This window comes from Microtus oregoni, unplaced genomic scaffold, assembly GCF_018167655.1.
Source record: "Microtus oregoni isolate MIOR12 unplaced genomic scaffold, Mior012 000023F_ref0000262, whole genome shotgun sequence".
Taxonomy (NCBI): domain Eukaryota; kingdom Metazoa; phylum Chordata; class Mammalia; order Rodentia; family Cricetidae; genus Microtus; species Microtus oregoni.
The window spans coordinates 2,569,859-2,597,784 of record NW_024543082.1 but is presented as its reverse complement, the minus strand read 5'-3'; the positions used below and the strand labels follow the sequence as shown (position 1 = coordinate 2,597,784).

Below are 27,926 nucleotides of genomic sequence, written 5' to 3'. Positions count from 1 at the left end.
GAGAGTTAGAAGCTGCCACTTGGACATATGTCAACCTCTCCACCTAAGGAAAATACCATCCACTTGTAGGAGAGATAAGGTAGACCTTTCTCTAAAAGGCTCCCAGCTATTTGTACTGATGTCTGCATCAATCAGCTCCCAATCTCTTAGGAAGCTGACAAGATAGGAAATCAATTTACCTGTACTGCCACCCAGTGACGAGGTTGGTGTACTTCATTAAATAGCCATAAACATTTTCCATGTGGTCGCTGTTTGAAAGAGAGGAGAAAACTAAAGTTAGTGAGCAGTAAGAAGAAATCCCAGCGAGGCAGCTGTGCAGGTTCGCAAACAGCTGCAGAGACATCAACAGTCATGTGTGCCTTTAGTCTCTGCCCTCAGGAAAGCAGAGGCAGGAGAATTCTGTGAGTTTAAGGGCAGTCCGGTCAACATAAGGAAAGACAGGCCAGCCAGGGCTACAGAGAATCCTGTGTCAAAACACCAGAAAAAAAAGAAAGTCAAACCCTTCAGAAGAAAAATAAACAGATTCATTGAGGTCCCTGATCCCCTCCTCCAAAATTTTATTTATAGGATTTTAATTTACCAAATTTCTTCAAAACAAGTACAATAGTCTACTTCTTACTAATATTTCAAATATAAAACTGCATAAATACAGAAACAAATACACTCTGTGTTGTTGTATTTAAAACAACGACCCCAAAATGAGTTCCTGAAGAGCCTTCCTCTGCTTTGGGCACTTAACACACAATCGTTTTCCCGGAACTGTTTCTGTTCTTCTTTGTCCAGGGCCAGAACTCCATACCCTGACTCTTGCACTCTCTCTAAATTCGCAAAGCCTGAGGTAGAACACAGAAGTTACTTCCTCAAAGGATCAAGCTATTTCATGATTCACCATTTGGGGAACTGCTTCTCAGTCAGGTTCTCCACACCAAGCTCTGCCTGTAGGTGTCCTCCCTAGCTGGTGGCAGTCCTAAAAGTACTGCGGCTGGACTCCCCCAGACTATCTACAAGTGGATGATGGGGAGAAACTTCCCTAAAATCTTAAGTATACTTACTAGCAAAATCACAGATGTGTTAAAGCTATCAAGGAGGGGCTGAAGAAATAGCTCAGTGGGTTAAGTGGTTGCCGTGCACTGAGGACCTGAGTTCAGACACCCCCCCCCAGCTCTCCCCCCAGTTCCCCCCCACCCCACCCCCCGTGTAAAAGCTGGATGGTGGCTGCAAGTGCCTATAATCCCAGTGCTGGGAAGAAATGGAAAGATTCCAGTCAGTCTTGCTCCAGGTCCCAGAATGAGGTAGGGGCTGGCGATCTAGCTCAGTAGGGAAAGATATTGGCCAACAAATCTGTGATAAGAGTTTCAGGTGTTCAACCTGCACTGTAGAAGGAAACAATGTGATTCCAACAAGTTGTCCTGACTTCCAAACATGCCATGGCACACACTCATGCTTGTGTGCATACACACACACACACACACACACACACAGAAAAAAAGTAGAAAGCAATAGAGAAGACACCTAACACCAATGTCTGGCCATCACATGCCCACATGGGAGCACCTGTACACGCATGCACATGCACACCTACATGCACACACCAAAAATTAATTAAAGCAAGCCATTAAAAATTGTATCATAAAAGAAAGCCAGTCTACAAACCACAATCCCAGAGAATTTAGACAACAATGCGACACTAAGAGAGACTTACATAGATCTAATCTACATGGGAAGTAGAAAGTAGAAAAAGACAAGATCTCCTGAGTAAATTGGGAGCATGGGGACCTTGGGGGAGGGTTGAAGGGGGGAGGGGGGAGGGGAGAGGCAGGGAGGGGAGCAGACAAAAATATAGAGCTCAATAAATATCAATAAAAAATGTAAAAAAAAATTTATCATAGCTGGGTGGTGGTGCCGCATGCCTTTAATCCCAGCACTTGGGAGGCAGAGGCAGGTGGCTCTATTCACGTGGAACAACTGTGTTACCTGGTGACCATTGGAAGATGTTGTGGAACTCAAATGTTTTGTTTGGAGAACATCATCTCCCTGTAGCCCAGACTGATTTCAGGGTCACTATGCAGCCAAGGATGACCTTAGACTCCTGACTCCCCTGCCTCTGTCTCCCAAGTGTGGGGATGACAGGCATGCAGCATTAACATCGTGCTGGACCCGAACATCTTTTTGTTCACATTTCTTCCCTGCTAACTCCTTAAACAAGCTAACACCCCCCAATTCAAAAATCCCAAACCCAAAGGGATTAAGGGATATCACCAGTAAAGCCACAAGCATACACCAAAATCTGAAACCTCCCAACCTGAAACATTGCTGGTCTCAAGCACCTCTTAGGAAATGTCTGATGAAAGCCTGTGACCCTGTGTGTGCTCCTCCACTCTCATTAGAAGTGTAGACATTTTTGTACACATTTAACGAACCTTTACTATTCAGACAATCTGGTTCTGAATTGAGGAAAACACTACATAGCAGATTTTATCATGCACTCTTTTATGTTCTACTAGCCAAGTGATAAGAACCAGACCCTGTAAACTGAACTGCGAAGAAGTTACCTTCCATGCTGCAGTAGCCCACTGCTTAGCGGACCGGGTATATTTCTTATCTCTTCAGCGTACTGTGTCCTTGGAATTGGTCCTGGAAGCTGTCTATGAAAACAGCTGGTGAAGGCGGCTGGAGGGATGGCTTGGTGGATAAGAGCACTTACTGCTCTCCCAGTGGTCAGGAGTTCTGTTCCCAGCAATTGTGGTTAACAATTGCTTTTAACTCTAGTCTGGAGGATCCAATGCCTCTGGCCTTCTCAGGCACCAGCATGCATGTGCAATACTCCCAAAATATATTCATAATGAAATAATAACTTAAGTGGTATTTGTACGTGTGCACACGCAGGTATGGTTTAACATGAAGACAGAACTATAAGGAAGGACTGACTGCAGGAAATGGGCAAGAGTGATCAAAGAGGACACGGAGTTGACTGTTTTTCTAGTTCTAAAACTTCCATGGGCTTTTTTTAATGGATAAAAGTGCATAAAATATATTCTATATTAAAAATGTAAAATTTAGGAGCTAGGTGATGGTGGTGCATGCCTTTTTTTTTTATTTTAACTTTTTTTCTCTAAGTTTTTTTTTCTCCCCCTCCTCCCACCCTCATGCCTTTTTTTTAAATTTATTTATTTATTAAGGATTTCTGCCTCCTCCCCGCAACCGCTTCCCATTTCCCTCCCCCTCCCCTGTATGCCTTTGATCCTAGTACCTAGGAGGCAGAGACAGGTGGATCTCTGTGAGTTTGAGACCAGCCTTGTCTACAGAGCTAGTTCCAGGACAAGTTCCAAAGCTACAGAGAAACCCTGTCTTGAGAAGAAAAAACTGCAAAACTGAATGTAAAGATTCATGGTGTACATTCCCAGCCTATTCACACTGTACAATAGTTAAACTGTAGAGTGAGACTCTGGATCGCATTACTGTGTGATGTTTTTATTCATTTGAAAGGTTTTAAAGTTTATGAAACTTTTCAAGAGCTGCTTAACTAAATTACAAAGTGGTATTAATATGTTTCGTCTGACACTCCCTCCTAGACAACAACTGTTTCAGATCTGAATCTCCATTACTACTATACATTTCTTTTTTGTTTGTTTTTATTTTGAGACAGTCTTGCTAGGTAGCCTAGGCTAGCCTTGAATGTGTGATCCCTCCCACTTCAACTCCCTGAGGGCTAGGGTCACAGGTGTTAGGCTCCATGCCTGACTAACACAGTAACTGTTAACCTTTCAGACTTAAGAAACATGAAATGTCTAAAACTAAGTTTGCTTTTAAATACTTTCAGATATGTTCATTTAAGAACAAATAATTCCCCAGGCAGTGGTGACACAAGACTTTAATTTCAGCTCAGGAGGCAGAGAGGTGGATATCTGAGTTTGAGACCAGCCTGGTCTACAGAGCAAGTTACAGGACACCCAGGGCTACACAGAGAAACCCTGTCTTAACTCCCCCCAATAAAAAAAAGAATTCATGATTCTTACTGGACATAAAGTACTCTGAAAAGTAAGGGATATATAAAGGTAGCATCTTTCCACCTGAGATTTGTAACTAACCCCAGAAGAAACACATCACATCACATCACACACACACACACACACACACACAGAGAGAGAGAGAGAGAGAGAGAGAACACATTGTCACACTGTAGCAAGTCTCTGCCACTACAACACAGAAACAACCTGAGTGTATTAGCTGCGGTCCACATTGTTTAAAAAGATTTTCCTTTTCTTTCATTTTTTTTTGTTTCAAGACAGGGTTTCTCTGTGTGACCCTGGCTATCTGGAACTAATTCTGTAGACCAGGCTGGCCTCAAACTCACAGAGATCCACCTGCCTCTGCTTTCCAAGTGTTAGGATTAAAGGTGTGCGCCACCACTACCGGTTCTTCTTTCACTTTTCTAGTTTTTGTACAAGTATATATTATATGTTGAACACACCCTTCCCCCATCAGTACCCTTTGTCCCACTAAGTAGTTTTGCTTCTACTTTCACATCACATTCACAGGATAATTTTATGTATCTATATGCAATCTAGGAACCACAGATGAGAGAGTAGATATGATACTTGTCTAAAAAGGATATGTCATTAAACAAAGTACAGAACTCTAAGGTAACAGGGGCTATATGTACAGAACTCTACGGTAATAGGGAGATAGGACCTGGTACTGATTAGGTATAAAACGAGAAAGGGACAGAAGAGAGACAAGAGACAAAGGTAAAAGCTAGATTTCAGCTGCAATACCTAGGCACCAAAATGGGTCACAGAGGAATTTGCATTTGCTGGTAATTTGCACAGTGGCGGGGTGGTATGAGTTCAAGGCCAGCCTGGTCTACAAGAGCTAGTTCCAGGACAGGCTCCAAAGCTACGAGAAACCCTGTCTTGGGGGGAAAAATTTTTTTCACAGTGGCCTTAAGGACCTAAAAGGGGCACAAAGGAAGGTACGTGGTTAGGCAGCATGGCTGAGATACAGACAGAAACTTCCAGTCCACTTGGTCTATGCGCATACAGCATATTTGAGGACACAGTTGTAAACAAGATGATTACTCAAGGTGCACAGGTGATAAGAGATGGACAGGGTCTGAGAGAGAACTCTAAGGAAAGTTCAAGGGTGAAATGAAGGGGTTATCAGCAATGGAGAGAAGAGTGGCAGAGACCAGAGGCCTATGGGAATTTCAAGGTGAGTGTGAGGCCAGCACTGCTCAGTGCTATCAGAGACGGGAGTTAACAAGAGCGAGCATTCCTGGAGAAGCAACAAAATGCTGCTTAGTTTTTGCTAAAATATAGGAGAAACTTACAATCCTTAATTTTTTAAAAAATTTTTAGGTGTTTTGAGACAGGATTTCTTTTTGTAACTTTGAAGCCTGTCCTGGAACTAGCTCTGTAGACCAGGCTGGCCTCAAACTCACAGAGATCCACCTGTCTCTGCCTCCCAATCACTGGGATTTAAGGTGTGCGCCACCACCGCCCAGCTTCCAATCCATAACTTTAAGAGGGCATGAAATCAGGGCATGCCAGTGCTGAATTACAGGGATGAAGCCTTAAGTTTTGGTTAATAGCCTGTGTGTCTAACTCTAGTTCTTTTTAGCTTAGGAACTGTTTGTATTTGTGGAATGTGTAGAAGCTTAGGACTTAAAGGTAAAATTTTGTGAAAGATAGATTTATCATAAATAATGACCATATAAATGAAATACAAACATTATAATATGTGTAATTATGTATATTTAACTACAGATTGGGCTGGGGACATAGCTCAGTGGTAGAGAACTTACCTAGCAAGCTCAAGTCCATTAGTTTGATTCCAGTACCAAAACTAATCATTTTTACTATTGTATTACTCTCCAGCAGATATTGTGTTAGAAACTGTAAACGGTCTGAGGATCACCCTACTCACAAGCTAGCAAATTAGCTACGAGTTCACAGACAGCAGCAGAAGACTCCTGGGGGGAAATGACAGACTTCAGTTCTCAGAGCAACAACAGCACAGATTTTCAGGCAAATCCCACTGGGCCACCGAGGGCAAGTGACACCTACACAGAGGACAGACAGACTGTGTTAAAGGCCAGAACCTCAAGTCTTGCTCAAACACACATCTTGTCAAAAGCAGTGAGCAATACTACCGACTCTGCCAAGCAAGACTTTATTTCATCATGAGACCTTATTTCATCACAAACAGCAAAACATATGACAAATGAGATATGATCCTTATCTTCCAAGGCATGTCTTGTGAGCAAAGGTACTGACCTTTTATTCCACAGTTGTTTTCTAGGCTACACAAATTACAAGAATTAGTAAAGAAAGCCGGGCGGTGGTGGCGCACGCCTTTAATCCCAGCACTCAGGAGGCAGAGGCAGGCGGATCTCTGTGAGTTGGAGGCCAGCCTGGTCTACAAACTGAGTTCCAGGACAAAGATACACAGAGAAACCCTGTCTCAAAAGCCAAAAATTAAAAATAAAAATAAAAGAAACAGAGTTTAAAATAAAGCCATGTAAAGATGGAAAACACTCAAGAGAATCTGGATACTGTATATTATTATGCTGTCTTTATGTTGCTTGACAGCTGAGGAAAGAACAACAGCTGCTAAAAGACATTTGAATATAAATGCTGCTGGATTAATAAAACATAAATATTTTGCAAATGCCTTGACTTCAAAATTGAAGTTAAAAGATATGTTGCTTTGGAGAAGTTTTGCTTTTGTTTCCACAGGAAATGAGAGGCTGTGGACTCATTCTAGGCTAAGAAAAATAAGGTTTGATAAAGGAAGACCCCCCTGAGAAATCTCTGATAGCAGTGGATGGTCCAGATGTCTGAGTTCTACTTCCAGAACAGCCTCAAGATTGCTGGCTGAGATGATCAAGCCCCACAGAATTTTCCACTCAGGGCTTGACCATAATCTTAAATTTTTTTTTAGGTCCCCATAAGATTATCAGAGCCCCCAATTAGCAGGAAGTAACCTGGAAAACTATGCCCACATTCCCTAAAAATGGACTGTGGATATTTTCCTTTGTTTAGAATGTTGGTTACAAGTTGTTATAAATAATGGTCAGGAGAAAAGTTAAACAAAGGATATTAGATTCAGAGGTTTTTTTTAAGGGGGGAAATGCTGTGGGACAATGGTCTTTTATCCTGTTACTTGCATTATTTTTAATAAAACACTGATTGGCCAGGAACAAAAAGAAAGGAAGGAAGGAAGGAAGGAAGGAAAGAGATCTGTCTGTTAGTTCATCATGGCTAGCTGGGTTTTTTTTTTTTTGAGCCTAAAATAAAAATATTTAAATGTTTAAAACTTTTGAGAAAAAGTAGTCCCTACCATATATGCCCAAGCTTGCCTTTCACTGCTTCCTTAGGTTTGCTCCTTTCTGTCCACCTCAAAAAACAGACAGTGTAGTTATAGAATTGCAAATTTCCCTTGAAGGTGACACTGAGAAAATAAAGAGGAAATTTACTTATGAACTGTTACCATTCACTGTGAAAAAGGAAGGCTCCAGAATTAAGAATGCTATCTTCCCTACAAATGTTAAGTAAAATCCATATATGAATATAAATGACTCCAAAAGAAAGACAATTTAAGGCTAACGGAATAAATTCAACCAACTTTTTCTTAAGGTCATCATGAGACAGTCTGCAAATACCAACAAGGTTCTTTCTTCTGATTTTTTCAATGACGCTGAAAATGAACCTGGGAGCTTTCAGGCTCCACTCGTCTGGGTGTTACATCTATGCACATAAATGGGTACTGAGTAAGAGAGCGGCTCACACACTCAAGAGGCTCAAAAATATTTGTTATGAGTCAGAGCCCTAGAAAAACACGAGACAAACCATGTGTTAAACTATCATCAATAAGTATCAGCTCATTTACAGCCTATCTTCTAATATCTCTATGCAGTAACTACCTAGAAATAAGAAGTCTTCCAAGCTGTGGGATCCTGGCCAACTCATTTCTGCTTCCATTTTCTTCCACTGTAAGACAGAGACAGTGTACTACAGCTCTGAGAACTATGAGGATCAAGTGTGGCGAGAGAGGACATGCTGAATACCAGAAAGACCATTACCTCTCCTTTCCATCCATCCATTCTGAAGCTAGTTGAATATGAACAGCCCAAGTAAATACTGGGCATATTGAGCCAAATGCATAATCCAACTGACCCAAATTAATTTCTTCTCTAGATTTTCAGAATTTTAAACATGGGTGACGACTGGGGTCAATTTGTATTTCCTTCCTTCAGTACCACCTCTCAAACGAATCTCCCTTTACCCTTTCTATTTTGTGTCTAGGTCACTGTGGTTCATTTCCTAGCACCCAAATGCCTCTTATTCCCTAACAATCAAATCAAATTTGTTTGATCATATAAAAAATAAAAGGTCTCATGAGTTAGAAACCAGCCTGGTCTACAAAGCAAGTTCCAGGACAGCCTCCAAAGCTACACAGAAAAACCCTGTCTTGAAAAGCAAACAAAACAGACAAAAAAGCTCACTACTGGGTGACCATCCAGACTCCATTACATTACTAACTATGGCAGACATCTTCTGGCATGTATCCAATAATCCAGAGAGCTGGCCTGCAAGCTCTGTGTAAGCCAGGCGTCCAATGTCTGGAGAAAGGCAATGTGCTCTCACTTCCGCGCTTAGGTTAGAAAGACTGCACCTGGCTGAGAGCCGTAAGTCTGGTTAAGAGTTCTCACTCTAATTCCTGCCTCTGATGAAACACACCGCCCAGCTACAGGATATTCTGTTGAAAGGTCCACATGGTCTCTGACCACAAGCCATGACGACCTGGGGTCTTTGTCCAGTAAGGGAAAGGGAACTGAATTATGCTGTGAGCCCAAGGGAACAGTAAGAAGCAGAACCTTCCTATCCGAATTCAAGCCTCTGAGTGACCGTGGCTTCAGTGAAGAACACAGCCAGCAGAATACCACCCACACACTTGATGTAGAAGGGTCTTTATCTGTCTGTTGTTTCATTGGTTGATTAATAAAGAAAACTGCTTGGCCTGATAGGTCAGAACATAGATAGGCGGAGTAGAACGAACAGAATGCTGGGAAGAAGGGAGGTGAGCCAGATGAGATGGAACCAGCCGCCAGGTCAGACATGCTGGATCTTTCCCGGTAAGACACCACCTCGTGGTGCTACACAGATTACTAGAAATGGGTTAAGCAAGATAAGAGAGTTAGCCAAGAAGAGGCTAAATATAATGGGCCAAGCAGTGTTTAAAAGAATAGTTTCCATGTTATTATTTCGGGGCACAAGCTAGCCAGGTGGCCGCGAGCAGGGCAGCAGGAACGCAGCCCGCAGCTCCTTCAACACACACTGAAGTAATCAGTGCTGCCAATGTGTCTTTAATCAATTTGGAAGGCTAAGGCAGGAGGTTCTGGGGTTCTGGGACAGCCTCAGCAACAAGGAAACCTGGCATCCATCTGTCCCATTCCCCTGTCCATCCCATTCTCCAAGTCCCCCCTCATCACCTACCTCAAACATACAAAGGTATTGCTTTAGTAAATTGAGTCACTGAACTTGGGGGTAATTTGTAACATAGTAATAACACATTTGGCTTACCTATATTTCTCTGTTATGGAATATTTGTACACTGTGTGAAGATGTAGTGCTATGACTGGTATAATAAAAAGCTGAATGACCAATAACCAGGCAGGAGCTATAGGCTGGACTTGTAGGCAGAAAGAGAGATTGAGATACTAGAAGGAAGTGTCTAGGAGCATAATTTCACCAGCCGAGCCACAAGGCAAAACATAGATTGATAAAAGTAGGTTAATTTAAATTATAAGAGTTAGTCAGAAAAGCCTAAGCAAGGCCAAGCATTCATAACTAATAATAAGTCTCTGGGTCATTATTTGTGGGCTGGTGGTCCAAAGATAATCCAAAGAGGAAGCCTGCTGCTACATATCTTTTCTTTCTTTTTCTTTTTGAGTTTTTTCAAGATAAGGTTTCTCTGTGTAACCCTGGCTGTTCCAGGAACTCCTTCTGTAGACCAGGCTACCCTTGAATTTACAGAGATCCACTTGCCTCTGTCCACCAAATGCTGGGATTAAAGGCATGTGGACGCCACCGCTGGCAGCACCATCATTTTTAAAAAGGAGGTGGGGAAGTCCCGAGACGTGAGGAGCCGAGTCAGATCCCAGCACCCACATAAGAGCTGGGCACAGCAGTGTGCAGCTGTAATCCCACTGCTGAGGAGCTAGAGAAAGGAGGATCTCTGGATGAGGGCTAGTGGGAAAGCTCGGCAGGTACAAGCACTTGCCTGGCACTGTTCAGTCTCTGCACCCCTCAGTGAAGGGAGAGCATCGACTTCCACAGACTGCTTCTAACTATCACACGGACACCATGGCACAGAAACACGCTCACACACACCATACATGAAAAGAATGATACATTTTCAAATACTTAAAATCAAAATGTGGTGGGAAACAACTGAGAAAGATTGCTGACGATCTCTGGTGTCCACATGCACCCACCACACACACAAGAGTTGTCTGTCAGGGGCTGGAGAGATGGCTCAGTGATCAAGAGCATTGCCTGCTATTCCAAAGGTCCTGAGTTCAATTCCCGGCAACCACATGGTGGCTTACAACCATCTGTAAAGAGGTCTGGTGCCCTCTTCTGGCCTTCAGGCATACACACAGACAGAATATTGTATACATAATAAATAAATAAAATAAATATTTAAAAAAAAAAAGAGTTGTCTGTCATACAAAGTGCACTAAGGGCCACAGAGATGGTTCAGTGGGGAAAGATACTTGCTGCCAAACCTAATGAACTGACTTCAATCCTTGGAACCCATAGTGGAAGGAGAGAACTAAGAGCTATGCTCTAGCTCTTACACAGACAAGTAAATAAATACAATACATTTTTAAAATTTAACTATATAAAAATAAAATGTTGTTGGCCTACATGCTTGCAAGGTTCTAGGTTTGATTCCCTATACTGCTAAAAACAAATAAAATACTAAAACATACTGAGTATAAATAAGCACTTACTAAACAAAGAAATAATACAACTTTATCTGGCACTATAGCAAGAGACCATAAAAAGGGCTGGAGGGCCAGACACTCCTTTAATCCCAGCACGGGAGAGGCATAAACCGGGATCTCTACGAGTTTGGGACCAGCTTGGTCTTCCTAACAAGTTCAGGACAATCAGAGTTACACAGTAAGATCCTGTCTCAAATAAAACCAGGTATGGTGGTAAAGGGAGGGACTGGAAATGGGTAAGAGGTTAAAATCGAAGGCTGCACAACCATGAGGACTGGAGTTCCAAGCCCAGCATCCACTAACAAGCCAGAAGTTCCACAGGAATCTGCAACTCCAGCTCGGAGGGACCCAATGCCCTATTCTGGGCTCCATGTGCTCTCAGGCATGCATACCCACATACACACGAGAACTTGTGTTCAAAGACATGAATACACACAAGTAAAAAACAATAGGAAGGCAGAGAGAGGGTGAGAGGGAGGGAGGGAGGGAGGGAGGGAGGGAGGGAGGGAAGGAAGGAAGGAAACTAAACCACAGCACTTGGAAAACAGAGGCAGGAAGATTACTGGGAGTTTGAGGCTAGCCTGATGCACACAGTGAATCCTAAGACAACCAGGATATGTACAGAAACCCTGTCTCAAAAAAAACCAAAAAACAAAAAACAAAAAACCCAAGCCGGGCGATAGTGGCGCACACCTTTAATCCCAGCACTTGGGAGGCAGAGGCAGGTGGACCTCTGTGAGTTTGAGACCAGCCTGGTCTACAAGAGCTAGTTCCAGGACAGGCTCCAAAACCACAGAGAAACCCTGTCTCGAAAAACAAAAACAAAACAAAACAAAACAAACAAAAAAAAAAAGCAAAAGAAACAAAACAAAAAAAAAAGCAAAAGAAAAAAAACAAAAAAAAAAATCAGTAAAAATAATTTCTCTGGGGAGGAAAACTGGATGGTTGGGACAAGCATGTAAAGGCAAATGTTATATATGTAAAGTCTTATTATTTTAAAAAAAGATGTTAACAAAATGTTTTATTTATTTATTTGAGACAGGGTTTCTCTGTAGCTTTGGTGCCTATCCTGGAACTAGCTCTTGTAGACCAGGCTGGGCTCGAACTCACAGAGATCCGCCTGTCTCTGCCTCCCGAGTGCTGAAATTAAAGGCGTGCGCCACCACTGCCTGGCTAACAAAATGTTTTAAATATGATATTAATTAACATTTTAAAATATTAATTCACATCTTAAGCCTGCCTATAATCTCAACACTTTGGAGGCCTGAAGATCAGGAGTTCAATGTTATCCTCAGCTATATAGCAAACAGGGCAAGCCTGGGCTACATGAGATCCTATCTCAAAACATGTACACACAAACCCCACGTACCTAACAATGTACATTTTCAAAATGGAGATAGTATCAAATTACTGTAGAGACTAAAGCTACTGATGAGACTGGTAATGCTCAGATCAGCAGTTGTGTACGTGGCTCTAGAGTTCCTGAAAGGTTTCCTGACTCAGACTCCATTAGCTGAGGTCAGAAAGGAGAAAGAGATAAAGAGTCCACAGCACAAGAGCATAAGACCAGCTTGGAAGAGGGCAAAACAAACAAACAAACAAACAAAAAAACCAACCAACGGTGTGAAGGGCAAACAAAAGAAAGTACAGTCACGAAGTCAAGAAAATGGGACGAGGGTGCAGCCGTGGCTCAGAGATAAGTGTCAAAGTATTCTAAAGGCATGTCTACTTCCAGGGGGCTCGGGTGGAATGAAGATGTGAAAATACCCACTTGTATTTTCATCCCTTGGTAAGGACAGAGCAAACGGCATAGGCTACTTAGTAAATAAGAGGCAGGAAGCATCAACTGCTTCTAGAGCAAAGGATAGGCCACTTTCTAGCATTGTTATTATTGTTTTACACATCTTTAGACTCTGAGCCCGGGGGGGGGGGGGGGGGGGGGGGGGGGGGGGGGGGGGGGGGAAGAAGCCAGGAAAAGGAGACCACAAGTTGAGCACTGAGTGTTTACTCTACTCTATTTGATTTTCCAATTTAGTTCAGAGTGGTTTTCAGAAGTAAGACTATCACAAGACTGGACTCTGGGTATCCTGAACTTTACCTCACTTCCTTTAATAATATCAAGGTATCCCCCACAAAAAGAATTTTCTAAGGGATCATCTTAACTCTAAAGGGAAGGGGCTGGAAAGATGGCTCGGTAGTTAAGAACATTGGCTGCTCTTCCAGAGGATCTGGGTTTGGTGCCCCACACCCATGTGGCAGCTCACAACTGTCTATAACTCCCTCTTCTGGCCTCGACAACCAAAGCACACACATACAAATATACACACATGTAGGCAAACCTCATACACATAAAAAAAATAAAATGAAGGAAATCACAAAAGGGGAGGGAATATCATGCTGCCTTTAGTTCAGTACCCATTTGCCGATTAAAAAGTTACCTACTTTTCTTAGTTGTGCAAAGTCAAGCCATGCATAGTTCACACACACATACATTTGCAGATTAGGTGGTTTAGTTTGATTCCGGTGGGGGGAGGGGTTGATACAGGCTCTCTACATAGTCCTGGCTGTCCATCCTGGAACTCACAATGCTGATCAGGCTAGCCTGGAACTCACAGATATTCTCCTGCCTCAGCCTCCTGTGTGGTGGGATTAAAGAATGCCACCACACCCAGTACCTGTTTGCATATTGTACTACAGGCACACGTCACGTAACAGTATTCACAATAAATACGTGTCTTTCACAAAATGTTGGTTCTAACCCCTTCTAGGTTTCACACACGTTTCACCAGTGCAGTCAAAGAGCTTAATACGACCCAAAACCAAAAAGCCCCTAGGAGTTAAACTCCCAGGCAGTTAATCAAAATTTAAGTATTCATCACTGTAGTTCCAACATCACAGGATGCCCGGATTTTGTTCATTCTTAGAATTATGGACAGTAATCTCTCCCTACATTATTTTAATCACATATATTAAAAAAACCCACAAAAATGAAGCTTTTGTTGTTTCTCCAGGAACTCTTTCTTGTTCCTTAAATTTTTCATTTATAATAATGAAAATTGTCCATACTGTCTCTTTGCCTTTGAACCCTAAGTATTTACATCCCTTCCCGTTTCTAAGTCACAAGCACCCAAAGGGTAGGGCACTCTTCTTCCTCCCATCATCCCACAACTTTGAGCACGCAGCGTTTGCTAGCTGCTGAGAGTGCTGAGTTCAACAGTTTCTTTTCTAACAGCCATCCAGGCTTACTCGTAAACAAATTACAACAGAGGCAAAAACAGAAGTGAAGAAAGAAAGAAATCAGAAGACGAATAAACCCTTGAGCAGTAGAGGAAATTCTGGGGTACATTTCCGAATTCCTCAAAAGGCCTCAACAGATACCTGTTGAATGTATTTCCGAATGAATACAGGAAGCAGAGGATCTAGCTCCAGGAAAGATCAGCAGCTTTGGAAGTGGCCTTCCAACTGCAACATGCAAACACTCAAACACTCACTTCTACCCCAGAACATCACTTTGGAGGACCATACCTGTACTGCCAGCCTTTCGTACTGCCACCGCGGCTGCTGTTGCTGCTGCTACTGCTGATGGCACCCGCACAGCTGCTGTTGCTGCTGTTCTTGTTCGGGGTCACCGCGGTGGCCAGGCCCTCCAGCTTCCCTTCACTCTCCGAGACTTTCAGGACCGGTGCCGGCTCACCTCCCTGCATCTTAACTCCAAAGTTCATCTGCCCTTCTCGGGCGAGAGGAATCACCTGCAGAGGGCTCTTGGAGGTACTTTCCCCGTTTCTTTCTCTCTTGCCTTTTTTTTTTTACTCTGAATGTGATCTCAGACCGCGGCTAGAGTGGAAACCGTCAGCGGTCCAGAAAACGAGGACACGCATTTCCACTTTGGTTCAAACTTTTAAAGAGCACAGGTCCCCTTCCGATAGCTGCCTCTCCCGAGCAAGAACAAGGAGGACAGATCACCCAGCCAGAGGGCTCGTTGCCACACTCGGGCGGCGCGGGCGAGGTCGCGGATCCTCCGGTCGGGAACGCTGGGGCAAGGACGGGAGACCACGGCCGAGGAGCCCCGGAGCCCGCGGCCTGACCTCGGGGCTCGGGAGGCGGGCCGGCCGCGCTGCCTCTTCTCCTCCGCCGGGTCCTCAGAAAAAAGGACTCGTCCGGCCAGTTCGGCGGTTCCCGCCGCAGCCCCAGACTGAACCGGGGCGGTCGCGCGCAGCCCGCCGAGGGTCAGGCAGACGCCGCCGGCTCCGAGGCCGCTTCAGCGGGGGTCGAAGGTGAGAGGTTCGCGGCGGCCTCCTCCGACACCCCTGGTCCTGACGCGCGGCGGACTTCACCGGAGCGGACCGGTCCCTGGAGCCGCCCCAGCCCCAAAAGTAAAAGCCAGGGCCCCGGCCGCCGCCCCACCCACAGCCGATCACCCACCCGCCTGCTAGCTCTCCCCGCCTTCCTTTCCGGTGTCGTGTGAGCTCATTTCCGCTAGAGCTGAAGCGCCGGCGCCATCTTTGATTGGGGCAGCCGAGCCCGAAAGGAGGCGGTGACAGGGAGTATTTAGGGCTAGGAGGAGCTGGAGGACTAAGCTGCATGGAAAGGCTCTGGGAGGGAGAGAGAAACAAGGGAATGAAATGAAATGAAATAAAGAAATAACGAAAGGAAAGAAAAAGAAAGAAAGAAAGAAAGAAAGAAAGAAAGAAAGAAAGAAAGAAAAGAAGGAAGGAATTTACAGAGCAGGCCGGGCAGTGGTGGCACATGCCTTTAATCCCAGCACTCGGGAGGCAGAGGCAGGCGGATCTCTGCGAGTTCGAGGCCAGCCTGGTCTACAAGAGCTAGTTCCAGGACAGGAACCAAAAGCTACGGAGAATCCCTGTCTCGAAAATTCAAAAAAAAAAAAAAAAAGAATTTACAGAGCAAAGGGATAAAACACCTGTTCGGTGATTTTGGAACAACAACAAAACCAAACATGAAACTGGACTAAGGTAAATCAGTCTTAGAAAATAAAAGGAGCCGGGCAGTGGTGATGCCTTTAATCCCAACACTCTGAAGGCAGGCGGATCTCTGTGAGTTCGAGGTCAGGGTTACACTGAGAAATTCTGTCTCGAAAAACCAAAATAAATAAATTTAAAAAAATGCCCACCCCACCACTCCCTCCCCCAAAAAAGGAAAGGAAATTGTCTTGGAAATTAGAGATCTTGGTGATGCACCAAAAATTTGAAATAATGAGACTGATGCTATAAAGGATTTAACAATAAACTTGCATAAGAAATGTTAAGTTGTACAAAGCACATTTTAGCTAAGGGAGAGTTGCCTCCAATACTACTGAAAGAAAAGTAGTGTACAACCAGGCTTGCTGCAAACCGTAAGGAAGAAATTGTGCCATAATTAAAGCTCGGGTTGCTAAGAAATCGCTGAGCTGACCTCCAGTTAGACTCCAACTCTGTAACAAAGGGAGACAACCCTCACTTACAGCCAGCCATTAGGTCCATCCCTTTATCAAAGCATGGCCCTACGAGACCACTCAAGGGGGCAGAGCAGGGCCACAACCATTAACAAGGTCTGACCTGCCATTGATTCTGTCTCTTCATAGGAAAAGTGTAATTCTGCCAGGTGGGCAAGGTGAACCTGGGTGACAACTATTTGAAAAGAACATGGGTGTAGTGTACTTGTTTGTTTTGTTTTTGTTTTTGGAGATAGTTTCTCCATGTCCTGGCTGCCCTGGAACTATCTTTGTAGACCAGGCTGGGCCTATGAACTCACAGAGATCCGCCTGCCTCTGCCTCCGGACTGCTGGGATTAAAGGTGTGTGCCCCCACCACCTGGTTGTGTCCCGTTCTTTTATGTTGCATTTGTTTAACTCTGTGAAGCTGTGTTATTTTACTTGCCTAAACACCTGATTGGCCTAATAAAGAGCTGAATGGCCAATAGCTGGGCAGGAGAGAGAAATAAGCAGGGCTGGTGGGCAGAGAGGATAAATAGATGAGGGAAGGAGAAGGAGGAGAAAAGGAGAAGGAAATGGGATGAGGGGCCAACCACCAGCCACACAGTCGGCCACGGAGTAAGAAGCAAGGAAAAATATACAGAATCAAGAAAGGTAAAAGTGCTGGGCAGTGGTGGCGCACGCCTTTAATCCCTGCACTTAGGAGGCAGAGGCGGGTGATCTCTGTGAGTTCAAGCCCAGCCTGGTCTACAAGAGCTAGTTCCAGGACAGGCTCCAAAGCCACAGAGAAACCCTGTCTCGAAAAAACAAAAACAAAACAAAAAACAAACAAACAAATAAGCCCAGAGGCAAAAAGTAGATGGGATAATTTAAAATAAGAAAAGATGGCTAGAAATAAGCCAACTAAGGCCAGGCATTCATAAGAATAAGTCTCCATGCATTTTCCATGTACTTTTTGGCAGCTGAGTGGTGGGTCCCCAAAGAACAAGAGTTAAAAAAAAAAAAGCAACTGCAGCCTGTGTGGAATGCATGGCCTAAGGTGTGTTTGTTAGAATCTACTCAAGACCAGCTCCACTTTGAGCAGCCTGTGTGGAATGCATGGCCTATGGTATGTTTGTTAGTAGAATCTTTTTTTTTTTAATTTATTTATTATGTATACATTTTCTGTCTGCGTGTATGCCTGCAGGCCAGAAGAGGGCACCAGACATCATTACAGATGGTTGTGAGCCACCATGTGGTTGCTGGGATTTGAACTCAGGACCTTTGGAAGAGCAGGCAATGCTCTTAACCACTGAGCCATCTCTCCAGCCCTTGTTAGTAGAATCTTCTACTCAAGACTAGCTCCTCTTTGAGCAGGGGTCAGGGGTGCGCTATTGTTAAGGAGCGTTTTCTTTTATTACCCTGAGTGTGAAGTGATACACACTGGGAAGAAGATACCAATTGTATAACACTGTTGTAGAGTTCATTTATATCACTGTTATAACGCCATACTAATTCCGTAACATTGGTATAACATTGTTGTAGAGTTCATTTATATCACTGTTATAACACCATACTAATTCCATAACATTGGTATAACATTGTTGTAGAGTTCATTTATATCACTGTTATAACACCACACTAATTCCGTAACATTGGTACTCTTCTGGGCTGCAGGCCCTCTTTAAAACCTTCACCCTATTTAAACCTCGATTTTAGCCGGGCGGTGGTGGCGCACGCCTTTAATCCCAGCACTCGGGAGGCAGAGGCAGGCGGATCTCTGTGAGTTCGAGACCAGCCTGGTCTACAAGAGCTAGTTCCAGGACAGGCTCCAAAACCACAGAGAAACCCTGTCTTGAAAAACCAAAAAACAAAAAAAAAAAAAAAACAAAAAAAAAAACCTCGATTTTATGTCTACACAACAAGAGTGATTGTGTTAATCCCACCGTTGAGAATAAGTCTACTACCACGATTTGTGCCAAATTTGAAGCAAGCTTGATTTTTATTGGGTTGTCCAAGAGTAGGCCAGCGAATTTCCCATCAAGTCCAACCAGGGTCCAAACATACATCCTGACCTTTTTCCTGCTTCTGAACCTCCCCCCACAGGTGATCAAGCACGGTGGAGATGGGTCAAACAAATTTGTTTAGGGAAGTGAAAACCTTGTTAAACCCATAAAGCCTCCAGCATTTCAGGAACTCTCTGTCCTTGAGCAAGGGGCTTGCAGACTAGAAGCATTTTTGTTTCTTGAATCTCCTAGGCATAGCAATTTAAAATGTAACTTCCATAATTATTTCGATTTTTACAGTCCCTACTAAATATAAACTCTAATTCCTGACAAGACCAATGAATTGAACGTATATCGTGTTAATCCCACTGGTCAAGAATAAGCCACTACCATACTGTAAAGTCAAATTTGAAGCAAGCTTTAATTAAATATGGGCCAGTTGGATGGGCTCTAGCCAGGTCCATTTCTGAGTTCCCAGAAAAATGACCACATGCCATGCCTTGCAGAGACTTAAAAAGGCAACCCCACAAGGTCCAATCAGGAGCAAGCACATATCCTGATGCATTTCCTGCCTATGTGTTTCCCTGTCCCCCAATACCCATTCTCTCCCCACCCCTCAGGTACCTCCCGCCACATGTGATCAAGTACAAGTGAAGGTGCAGATGGGTCAAACAAGCTTGTTTAGGGCAGTGGAAACATGAAGAGCCTCCACCATTTGACTCTGGTTCTCATGAAAGCGCTAGGCAGCCTGCAGTGGAGGCCCATGTATTTTGCTTATTGGATTGTTGTTTTCAGGACAGGATATCTCTGTGTAACAGCTCTGACTGTCCTGCAACTGACTTTGTAGACCAGGCTGGCCTCCCTTACAGAGATCCGCCTGCATGAGTGCTGGGATTACAAAGATGTATGCCACCATACCTGGCTAACAAAAATTATATTTATTTTGCTGAGGGTTATCACAAAGGTTTATACTCTAAGTTCCTAACTTTGGTCCTAAGCATATCTCCTCAAGGCTGCTAAGCTGTGTGGTGTGTCTTTGCCTAAGATAGGGTAGTCCCTGGTTGTAAGGCCAGGATACCCAAGAGACTCTCCCACCCCAGGGCAGATTAAGGTGGTGTCTCTCCAAAGTCTGCAGCAGTCCTGAAGAGGTGCACAGCATAAGTACTGTGTCAAATGGACACCATGGAGTTCTCTGCATACGTAGTGTGTCTGGTTATCTTGAGTGAATGACAACGCTGGGTTCTGGTTATCAGTACAGCTTTGGGTGTAGTGGGGTTCCCAACTAATCTACTTCTCTATGTCTAAAAAGCATTTTTGACTATGACCAGCACATGGGGCAACACAGAAGTAACCTCCCACAACTAAAATAAGATAAATAAAAGAATTTGGAGGATGAAACTGTAAATCAGTGAGAAGAATTGAGGGACCTGACGTAGAGCAAGAAAAACATGTATAAAGAGAAGTTTTGTAAGATGTCATTTAAAATGAGATGATAACAGTCAAAGTTAAGGGAAGAGCAGTCTGTTCTCATTCTGAGAAATGAGAGCCTGAAGCCTAGAACATGAGAGGGAAAGTGAGATGAAATGAGAATAAAGAAAGGCGGAGGAATTTGGGTCTTATTGTAAATATGACGGTGTTAGAAGTAATAATAATAATAATAAAAAGAACAGCAGGTTCTGGAATGGGAGGAACACAACATCACCTTTAAGGAGAAACAGCCTCACAGCTGGGGAAGGTGAGAGGCAACCTCACAGGTGCGGGACGTGAGGGGCAGCCTCACAGCTGGGGGAGGTGAGAGGCAACCTCACAGGTGCGGGACATGAGGGGCAGCCTCACAGCTGGGACAGGTGAGGGGCAGCCTCACAGCTGGGGGAAGTGAGAGACAGCATCACAGATGGGGGAGATGAGAGGCAGTCTCACAGCTGGGGGAGGTGAGGGACAGCCTCACAGCTGGGGGAAGTGAGAGACAGCATCACAGATGGGGGAGATGAAAGGCAGTCTCACAGATGGGAGAGGTGAGAGGCAACCTCACAGCTGGAGGAGGTGATGGGCAGCCTCACAGCTGGAGGAGGTGATGGGCAGCCTCACAGCTGGAGGAGGTGATGGGCAGCCTCACAGTTGGGAGAAGTGAGAGGCAACCTCACAGCTGGAGGAGGTGATGGGCAGCCTCACAGTTGGGAGAAGTGAGAGGCAACCTCACAGCTGGAGGAGGTGATGGGCAGCCTCACAGTTGGGAGAAGTAAGAGGCAACCTCACAGCTGGAGGAGGTGATGGGCAGCCTCACAGCTGGGGGAAATGAGAGGCAGTCTCACAGCTGAGTGTTGACTGAGCTTTTGTCCTACCTGGGCCTTCAGTCGTTCAGTCCCATAGAAAGACAGAGGTCTACATCAATGATAAACTGATTGGCCTAGTAGCTCAGGCGTCTTATTAAATCTTATAACTTATATTAGCCCATAATTCTTGTCTGTGTTAGCCACATGGCTTGGTACCTTTTTTCAGCTAGGCAGTCACATCTTGCTTGCTCTGTGTCCGGCTTCCTTTCTGCCTAGGTGACGACTGTAGACTGAAACTTTCCTCTTCCCAGAATTCTTGTTGCCCCGCCTATAATTCCTGCCTGGTCGCTGTCACCCTGCCTATACTTCCTGCTTGGCTACTGGCCAATGAGCATTTTATTAAAAATAATACAAGTGACAGGGTAAAAGATCATTGTCCCACAGCACTGAAACCTCAGTCAACAAATGGTGACCAACATGTGGACAACTTTATCCACAGAAAGCCTGAGAGCTTGGGAAGTAATTCTAGACAGAATAGAGTTAAGCACGGCACGATAGCAACATTTTCTCAGGTGGGCTCTGTTTGCTAGAGGCAAATACATCTCATTTAAGAGAAGCTTCCTGACTCAGCTTTAGCTGCAAAAATGTTGCAGCCCTTGTAAGAGGCTCTGCCACAAAACACTTAAATGGTGTTTATGAATAGCCTACAACATGCTTCTTGGTGGTGGCATGGACCTTGAAACGCCATAGAATTGTGGCAATAAACTCAGCTCTGGCCAATATTCCACCAGATTCTCAGAAATCTAAGGAATGGGGTGGATTTAGCCATCAAAGACACAACTTTAATCTTCGCCATGCCATATCACATAGCAAATTAAAGATTCATGTGATCAGAAAGAGATATACAGTAATGATAGATTCAGATGAAGAAAACCTCTAAATGGTTTACAGTGTGTTTAAAAATATATTTAGGCTTGGGAGAAAAAAGGATAAAGTCCTTAAAATAAAAAAGAAAGAGAGGGCTGGAGAGATGGCTCAGTGGTTAAGAGCACTGCCTGCTCTTCCAAAGGTCCTGAGTTCAATTCCCAGCAACCACATGGTGGCTCACAACCATCTGTAATGAGGTCTGGTGCCCTCTTCTGGCCTGCAGACATACACACAGACAGAATATTGTATAAATAAATAAATAAATATTTAAAAAAAAAAAAGAAAGAAAGAGAATAGTTGGGTGTGGTGGCACACACCTTTAATCTCAACACTTGGGAGACAGGCGGGCTGATCTCTTGTGAGTTCAGTTCAAGGACAGCGTGGTATACAGAGTGAGTTCCAGGGCAGCCAAAGATATACAAGGAAACCCCGTCTCAAAAAGCCAAAAATTAAAAATAAAAATTAAAGAAATAGATTTAAAATAAAGCCACGTAAAGATGAAAAATACACAGAGAGTGTGGATACTGTATATTATTGTGTTGTCTTTGAATTGTCTGACTGCTGAGGAAGGAGCAAAAATTGCTAAAAGATATTTGATTATAAATGCTGCTGGATTAATTCAACATACATATTTTGAAATACCTTGACTTCAAAATTGAAGTCAAAAGGTACATTACTTTGGAGAAGAGTTTTGCTTTTGTTTCCACAGGAAATGAGAGGCTGTGGATTCATTCCAGGTTAAGAAAAAACAGGTTTGGTCAAGGAAGACCCCCCCCCCCCCCCGATAGGAGCAGATGGCCCAGATGTCTGAGTTCTACATCCAGAGCAGATTCAAGACTGCTGGCTGACACTTTGTCCTTTACTCTTGGTGAACAGTAGTTTGCACTAAAGTACAGCGGACACCTGGTGTGGCATACTCAGATAACAAGAGTTGAGGCAGAGGAAGCAGGAAAGGGAAGCCTGCTTGAGCTGCAGCCTGTGTGGCCCTCTGAGCACACTGTGGGGCTACAGCTCTGTTCAGCACCCTCCAGTGGGGAGTTCCAGTTCCTTCCTTTGGCTCCCTCTGCCTCTCCAGTTCCTTGGCCGCCCCTTCCTCTGAGCCTCTCCAAGGCTGTTCCCTACTTCCCCGGCCTCCCCACCCTCAGTCCCACATTCCCTAAGTTCAGCAGACTTAACCAGGTTGAGCTGAGTTAGTGCCACATCCTCACCGATAAACCAGCACAGCTCTTACAGTGGACTGCAGGACTTAGGGCCTACGCTCTGTGCTCTGATTGGCTACCTAGCAGTCACAGCAGGGCCCATGAGGACAAGACACCCTACCACTAACCCCTAGAGCAGCAGGGGTCCTTCTGGGAAGCTTTCCCAGACCCTGCCACCATACCTACTCAACTGGAAACCACTTGCCTCCGTCCCTCTGCTCTTACTGCGAAGCCCACGCTACAGGTACAAGGATTCTTGGGGTCTTTTCTCACTGCTGTGTCCACAGTCCCCAAAGTTGTGCTGGCATACTTACTGTACACACTGGGTGATTAGTGGCTGAGTCAGGTGACCAGATCTGCCTGGAGGAGACACACCTGTGGGTGGGCTGCTCATCCCAGAGGGCTAGAAGGAAACACCTGGCTGTCCCTTTCCTGTAGCCCTTGTCACCAGAGAGTATCACACAAAGTGTCCTTTGTATGCTTGTGCCAAGTATATTATCCTTGTGTCCATCCGGTCAGGGCAAGCAAGGCAAAGGCCTATGTGTTGTTCCTTTGCGGAACTACAGTTCCCAGCGTTCTCCTGGATACGGACATATTCCCAGAAGCCTTTGCATTCCCCGCCACCACGAGCTCCCTCTCTCTTTCCCCGCCTTTCCCATCCTGTTCGCACACCTTTTACCTGCCTGTTACCCCTCCCCCATTAAAGTGCACCCACGTGGGACCGCCGCTTGTCTGTGTCTTCTTCCTCGTGTACCGTCTTTACCCTCTAACCCACAGACAAGAAAGCCAGCCAGAAATTAAGAACAACACTATGTATACCTGGGGTGTACGCTCACCTTCAGGTTCCTCTCCAGTTGACTCCTCCTCACTCTCCTGCCCTGAGTCCCAGTTGGAATTGAAGTTCAGATAGTCACTTGCTGGCTTGGTCCTTGCTCTTGGGAGCTCAGTGTTCAGAGCATCGTTTGCCTGGGCCCTCTTCTGGTGAACTGACAGGAACTCCTGGATCTCGGCATCTTCCTTCAGCTGCGGCAGTCAGCCGGTGGGGGGGGGGGGGGCAGAGGATCTCCAGCCCTCCATCCTTTCAATGTTCGCAGCCCCCTCCTCCACCCACAGAATACTCACCTGCTCCAGGTCACTGGGCACCTTTTTCTTTTTGTCATCCTGAAAGCAGAAGGCAGACAGGGACACAGCAATGCTAGAGGAGGGAAGACGAAGTGCATAACCCCCTTCCAAAACCATCCAAAAGATACTTTCCACTGCCTCCCAGCCAGAGACCACCCTGCCAACACTGGGCACAGGGCTGGGGACACTGCCTACATACTTTTTTAGTGTCTGAGGGAATGGAGGCTTGTGATGACTGCCTGGGCTGGCACGGCTTCTGGGCATGTTTGCTCCAGACTCAGGGTTTCGTTGGGTCTCCACCTGTATGGGACAAAGAGCTGGCTTCCACAGCTGCTGTGACACCCAGGCACGTGTGTGCCTCCTTCTGCTCCAGGAGCGTGGGTTTCCCAGAATGCAGTGCTCACTACTTGCTGAGTTCACTAAAGCAATTCACCCAAACTAGACATCGTCCGCCACAAAGTCATTCTGGACAGGGCCATTAGAGGACTAGCTCTGCCCCCCACACTCTCTAACAGGTGACCGGAAATGATGCTGTTCCCTCTGCTCACAGCAAAAGGTTAGGATAGAGATTGGGGGACCCAGGAAGCAGGGGACAACAGAGCAGAGACAGAATTTGGGGCACATGGGGATTGGGAAGCCACAGTCACCTCCTAGGCTAACAAAGGATGTTGGGGAGGCAGCACCTGCATGGCATAGGGCGACAGCAAATGAAGGCTGTCAGGGTGACTGTTTACCATGAGGCAGGCTCAGTCACAGAAGAAAACAAGCCCGGGGTAACAGGGCCCGCAGGGTGACGACAGGAGTGCAGAAGAATGCCCCCTCCGCCCTGGCACCTCGGGGACACTCCCATGAACCACCCCCAGAATTCCAAGCTGTTATCGGTTAGCAAGCCACTTTATCCCTGTGATTGGGTCCTGTAAGCTTATTTGGCTCACAGGTCCCAATCACAGTTGATCATTCAGGGAAGCCAAGGCAGGAACTGAAGCAGAGACCATGGAGGAACTCTGCAGACTTACTGGCTCAGCTAGTGTATTTACCCAGCTAAGTGGTGACACCACCCACAGAGGGCTAGGCCCTCCCACATCAATCACCCTTCAATGTCTCACAGACTTGTCCACAGAGCAATCATATGGAAGCAATTCATCAATTGAAGTTCCCCCTTTCTAAGTGACTCTGATTTGTGTTAAGTTGACCAAAATTAACCACCACAACAAGGAGGGGTCCTCTGAGTGTCCATGTGGTCACCTATCACCACATACATGCGCTGGTTTCCTCCTTGCCGCTACCGAATGCCTGCCTACCAGATGCCAGGGTCTGTGATCACGGCTGGGATGCCCCGTCTCCACTTAAGGAGAAACCACTTAAGGTTTCAGGGTCACCTCCCCTCCTGTTTCCCCCAACAGCCTCGGGAGTGGGAGAGAGAACTGAGTGGATTCATGGGGTCGACAGCTACACAGAGGGGACCGGGATCCGAGGCAGAAGGTGAGGGGCTAGCATCCACCTGGACCAGGATTGTCCGTTTTGGAGTCAGGCACCCATAGGTGGCAATCAATGGTGATAATTATAATGACAACAGCCACTCTTCCCGCTTTTTAGGGTGGTCAGAAGGGGGTCCCCGTCCCAGTCCTGCCTCAGACTTAAGAATCACTCCAGCCTTCCGCCTCATTTTCCGGAACCCCGCTTTCACTTCCGGACCCCTCACCCAGCTCCTGCTCACCCCATTAGGGAGGTTCTTCATGATCAGTCGCGCCATGGCTCCCAGGTCCTCCAAGCTTCTGATTCACACACCCCACAACACCACTCCGACTTTCCACAACTTTCACGCCACCTCACTGGGCGCCGCCATCTTTGGCGAATCACATGGTCCCCGCCAGGTTCCGCCCGGAAGTGGGAGTGGCCTCACTGGAGCGTCTCCAGGGAAGTCACGCCCTCAAGAGGCGGAGCGGGGAGGACTGAGTCCATTCTGTGCAGGCACACTTTCTCCTCCGGAGAGGACGATACCCGGTAAGGCCGGCAGGGGGCGCGGGTGCCCAAAATCCTACCATAGGATGACAACTGAGAGAGTAGGGATTTTTGCTTAAGAAAAACTTTTTTTTTTTTCCCGGGTGGCGGTGCTCACACTGCACTAGGGAGGCAGAGGTTAGGGGAGCTCGAAGCAAGTGTGATTTACAGAGAGAGTTCTCTGGCTGTTATACAGAAAAATCCTGTTTTAAAACAAACAAAACAAAACCTTTTTACAAATTCATTTCTTTATTGTGCATATATGTTTATATATGTATAGGGGTGTGTGTGTGTGTGTGTGTGTGTGTGTGTGTGTGCGTGCACATGTTCCAGGGTTCACATGTGATGGCCAGAGGTCTCAGTGATCAAAGTCAGATTGTCGAGCTTGGCTGCAAGCCCCTTAACGGACTGAGCCATCTCAGCAACCACCTTGCTTCCTTTTTAGGATAGAGAAACTGCCAGGCACTGACTCAGTGACTGAGTATGTCCTGTGTATATTGTTATAGGGTGAGCGTTGGCCCTGTTTTGCAGGCAGGTGAACCAGGTGATTCAAGCCATGTAGGTGCTAAGTAGAAAGACAGAGATTAGAATGCAGGGCTTCACAATGATTACCAACAGCCCAGCCGATAACCTTACTGGCATCCCACTGCTCTCTGAAGAACCTTTTTAACCCTTCATCTGCCAGCCTCTGGGCTGAGTTCTTGGCCAGACTTGCCTCTGTGGGCTTTGTGCTTGCTGCAGTTAGATGGGTTTTATCCTAGGGCCCAAGGGCCTAAGACTATTCAGTTCTTAACCTGTTCCACTGCGTTTCAGAGCCTTCTCTGGACCTGCTCTTAGGCAAGGGAGGTTTTAGATGGAGACCCCTGATTTCTCTACAGAGAGGGCATAATCTACTATCATTACCAGCAATACCTCAGCTGAACCCTGCATCTTCCTACAAAGCCTTTGCAATTTTATTTTAAAGACATTCACCAGGCCGGGCGATGGTGGCGCACGCCTTTAATCCCAGCACTCGGGAGGCAGAGGCAGGCGGATCTCTGTGAGTTCGAGACCAGCCTGGTCTACAGAGCTAGTTCCAGGACAGGCTCCAAAGCCACAGAGAAACCCTGTCTCGAAAAACCAAAAAAAAAAAAAAAAAAAAAAAAAAAAGACATTCACCAGGGGTTATGGTGGCACCTGCCTTTAATCCCAGCACTCAGGAGGCTGAGGCAGGCAGCAGGCAGATGTTTGTGAATTTGAGACCACGGGATGGAGGGGCAGGGATGGTCGACTAGGGGCTAGCTCCTAGAGAATGGTCACAAGGAAACCTCTAAGACACACCAGAAGATGGAAGCAAACCAAGTACAGTCTGTCATGTGCATTGTCCTTCGAGTGTAGGGGAGGGGCGATGGCATGGCAAAAGGGCACGCAATGTCTTCGTTGCCATGGCAACCTCACAAACACACACAGCCAGCTCTGTCTCCTGGTTGTCCTCCCAGGGCACTGCCTAGCTCAGTGTCTAGTGCCCCTTAGCTCTCGTCTTTGTCTCCACCTCACCACATCTCACTGCTTCTCCTCTGCACAGTGTGAGACCACACTTTGCTTTTCCCCAGGGAAGTAATGATTCACCTCCCAGACCCTGCTCCCAAATAAGGCTCCCATGTGGCTCTCAATGTTAGAGTTAGTAGGGTCTCGATTTCTAAGTGTTTTCCAACCATCCCTCCCACCACACACACATTTTTTTTTTTTGAGACTGGGTCTTTTTACATAGTGCTGGGTGTCCTAGAACTCACTATGTAGACCAGGCTGGCCTGAAACTCACAGAGATCTACCTACCTTTGCCTCCTGAGTGCTGGGATTAAAGATGTGCGCCACCACCACCAGGTTAATATTCAACTTTTAACAATCACATTAGTCGGCCGGGCGATGGTGGCGCACGCCTTTAATCCCAGCTCTCGGGAGGCAGAGGTAGGCGGATCTCTGTGAGTTCGCGAC

General features: G+C 45.7%; 1 protein-coding gene across 2 annotated transcripts in view; it reads right to left on the bottom strand.

The window, feature by feature from the left end:
- The window catches only part of Osbpl11 (oxysterol binding protein like 11), a 71,550-nt gene extending 45,756 nt beyond the window's left edge, over positions 1 to 25,794 (bottom strand). The window contains exons 1-5 of one of the 2 annotated variants that reach the window (XM_041673063.1): positions 25,669 to 25,794; positions 24,151 to 24,251; positions 23,952 to 23,990; positions 23,666 to 23,852; positions 180 to 248 (exon numbers count right to left, since the gene is read on the bottom strand). In XM_041673063.1, coding sequence (XP_041528997.1) covers positions 180 to 241 — 62 coding nt within the window. In that variant the 5' untranslated portion in view covers positions 242 to 248; positions 23,666 to 23,852; positions 23,952 to 23,990; positions 24,151 to 24,251; positions 25,669 to 25,794. Of the gene's footprint in view, positions 1 to 179; positions 249 to 14,539; positions 15,449 to 23,665; positions 23,853 to 23,951; positions 23,991 to 24,150; positions 24,252 to 25,668 lie in introns of those variants that run through there. The other variant, XM_041673062.1, reaches the window with a different exon arrangement.
- Positions 25,795 to 27,926: the final 2,132 nt, after the last annotated feature.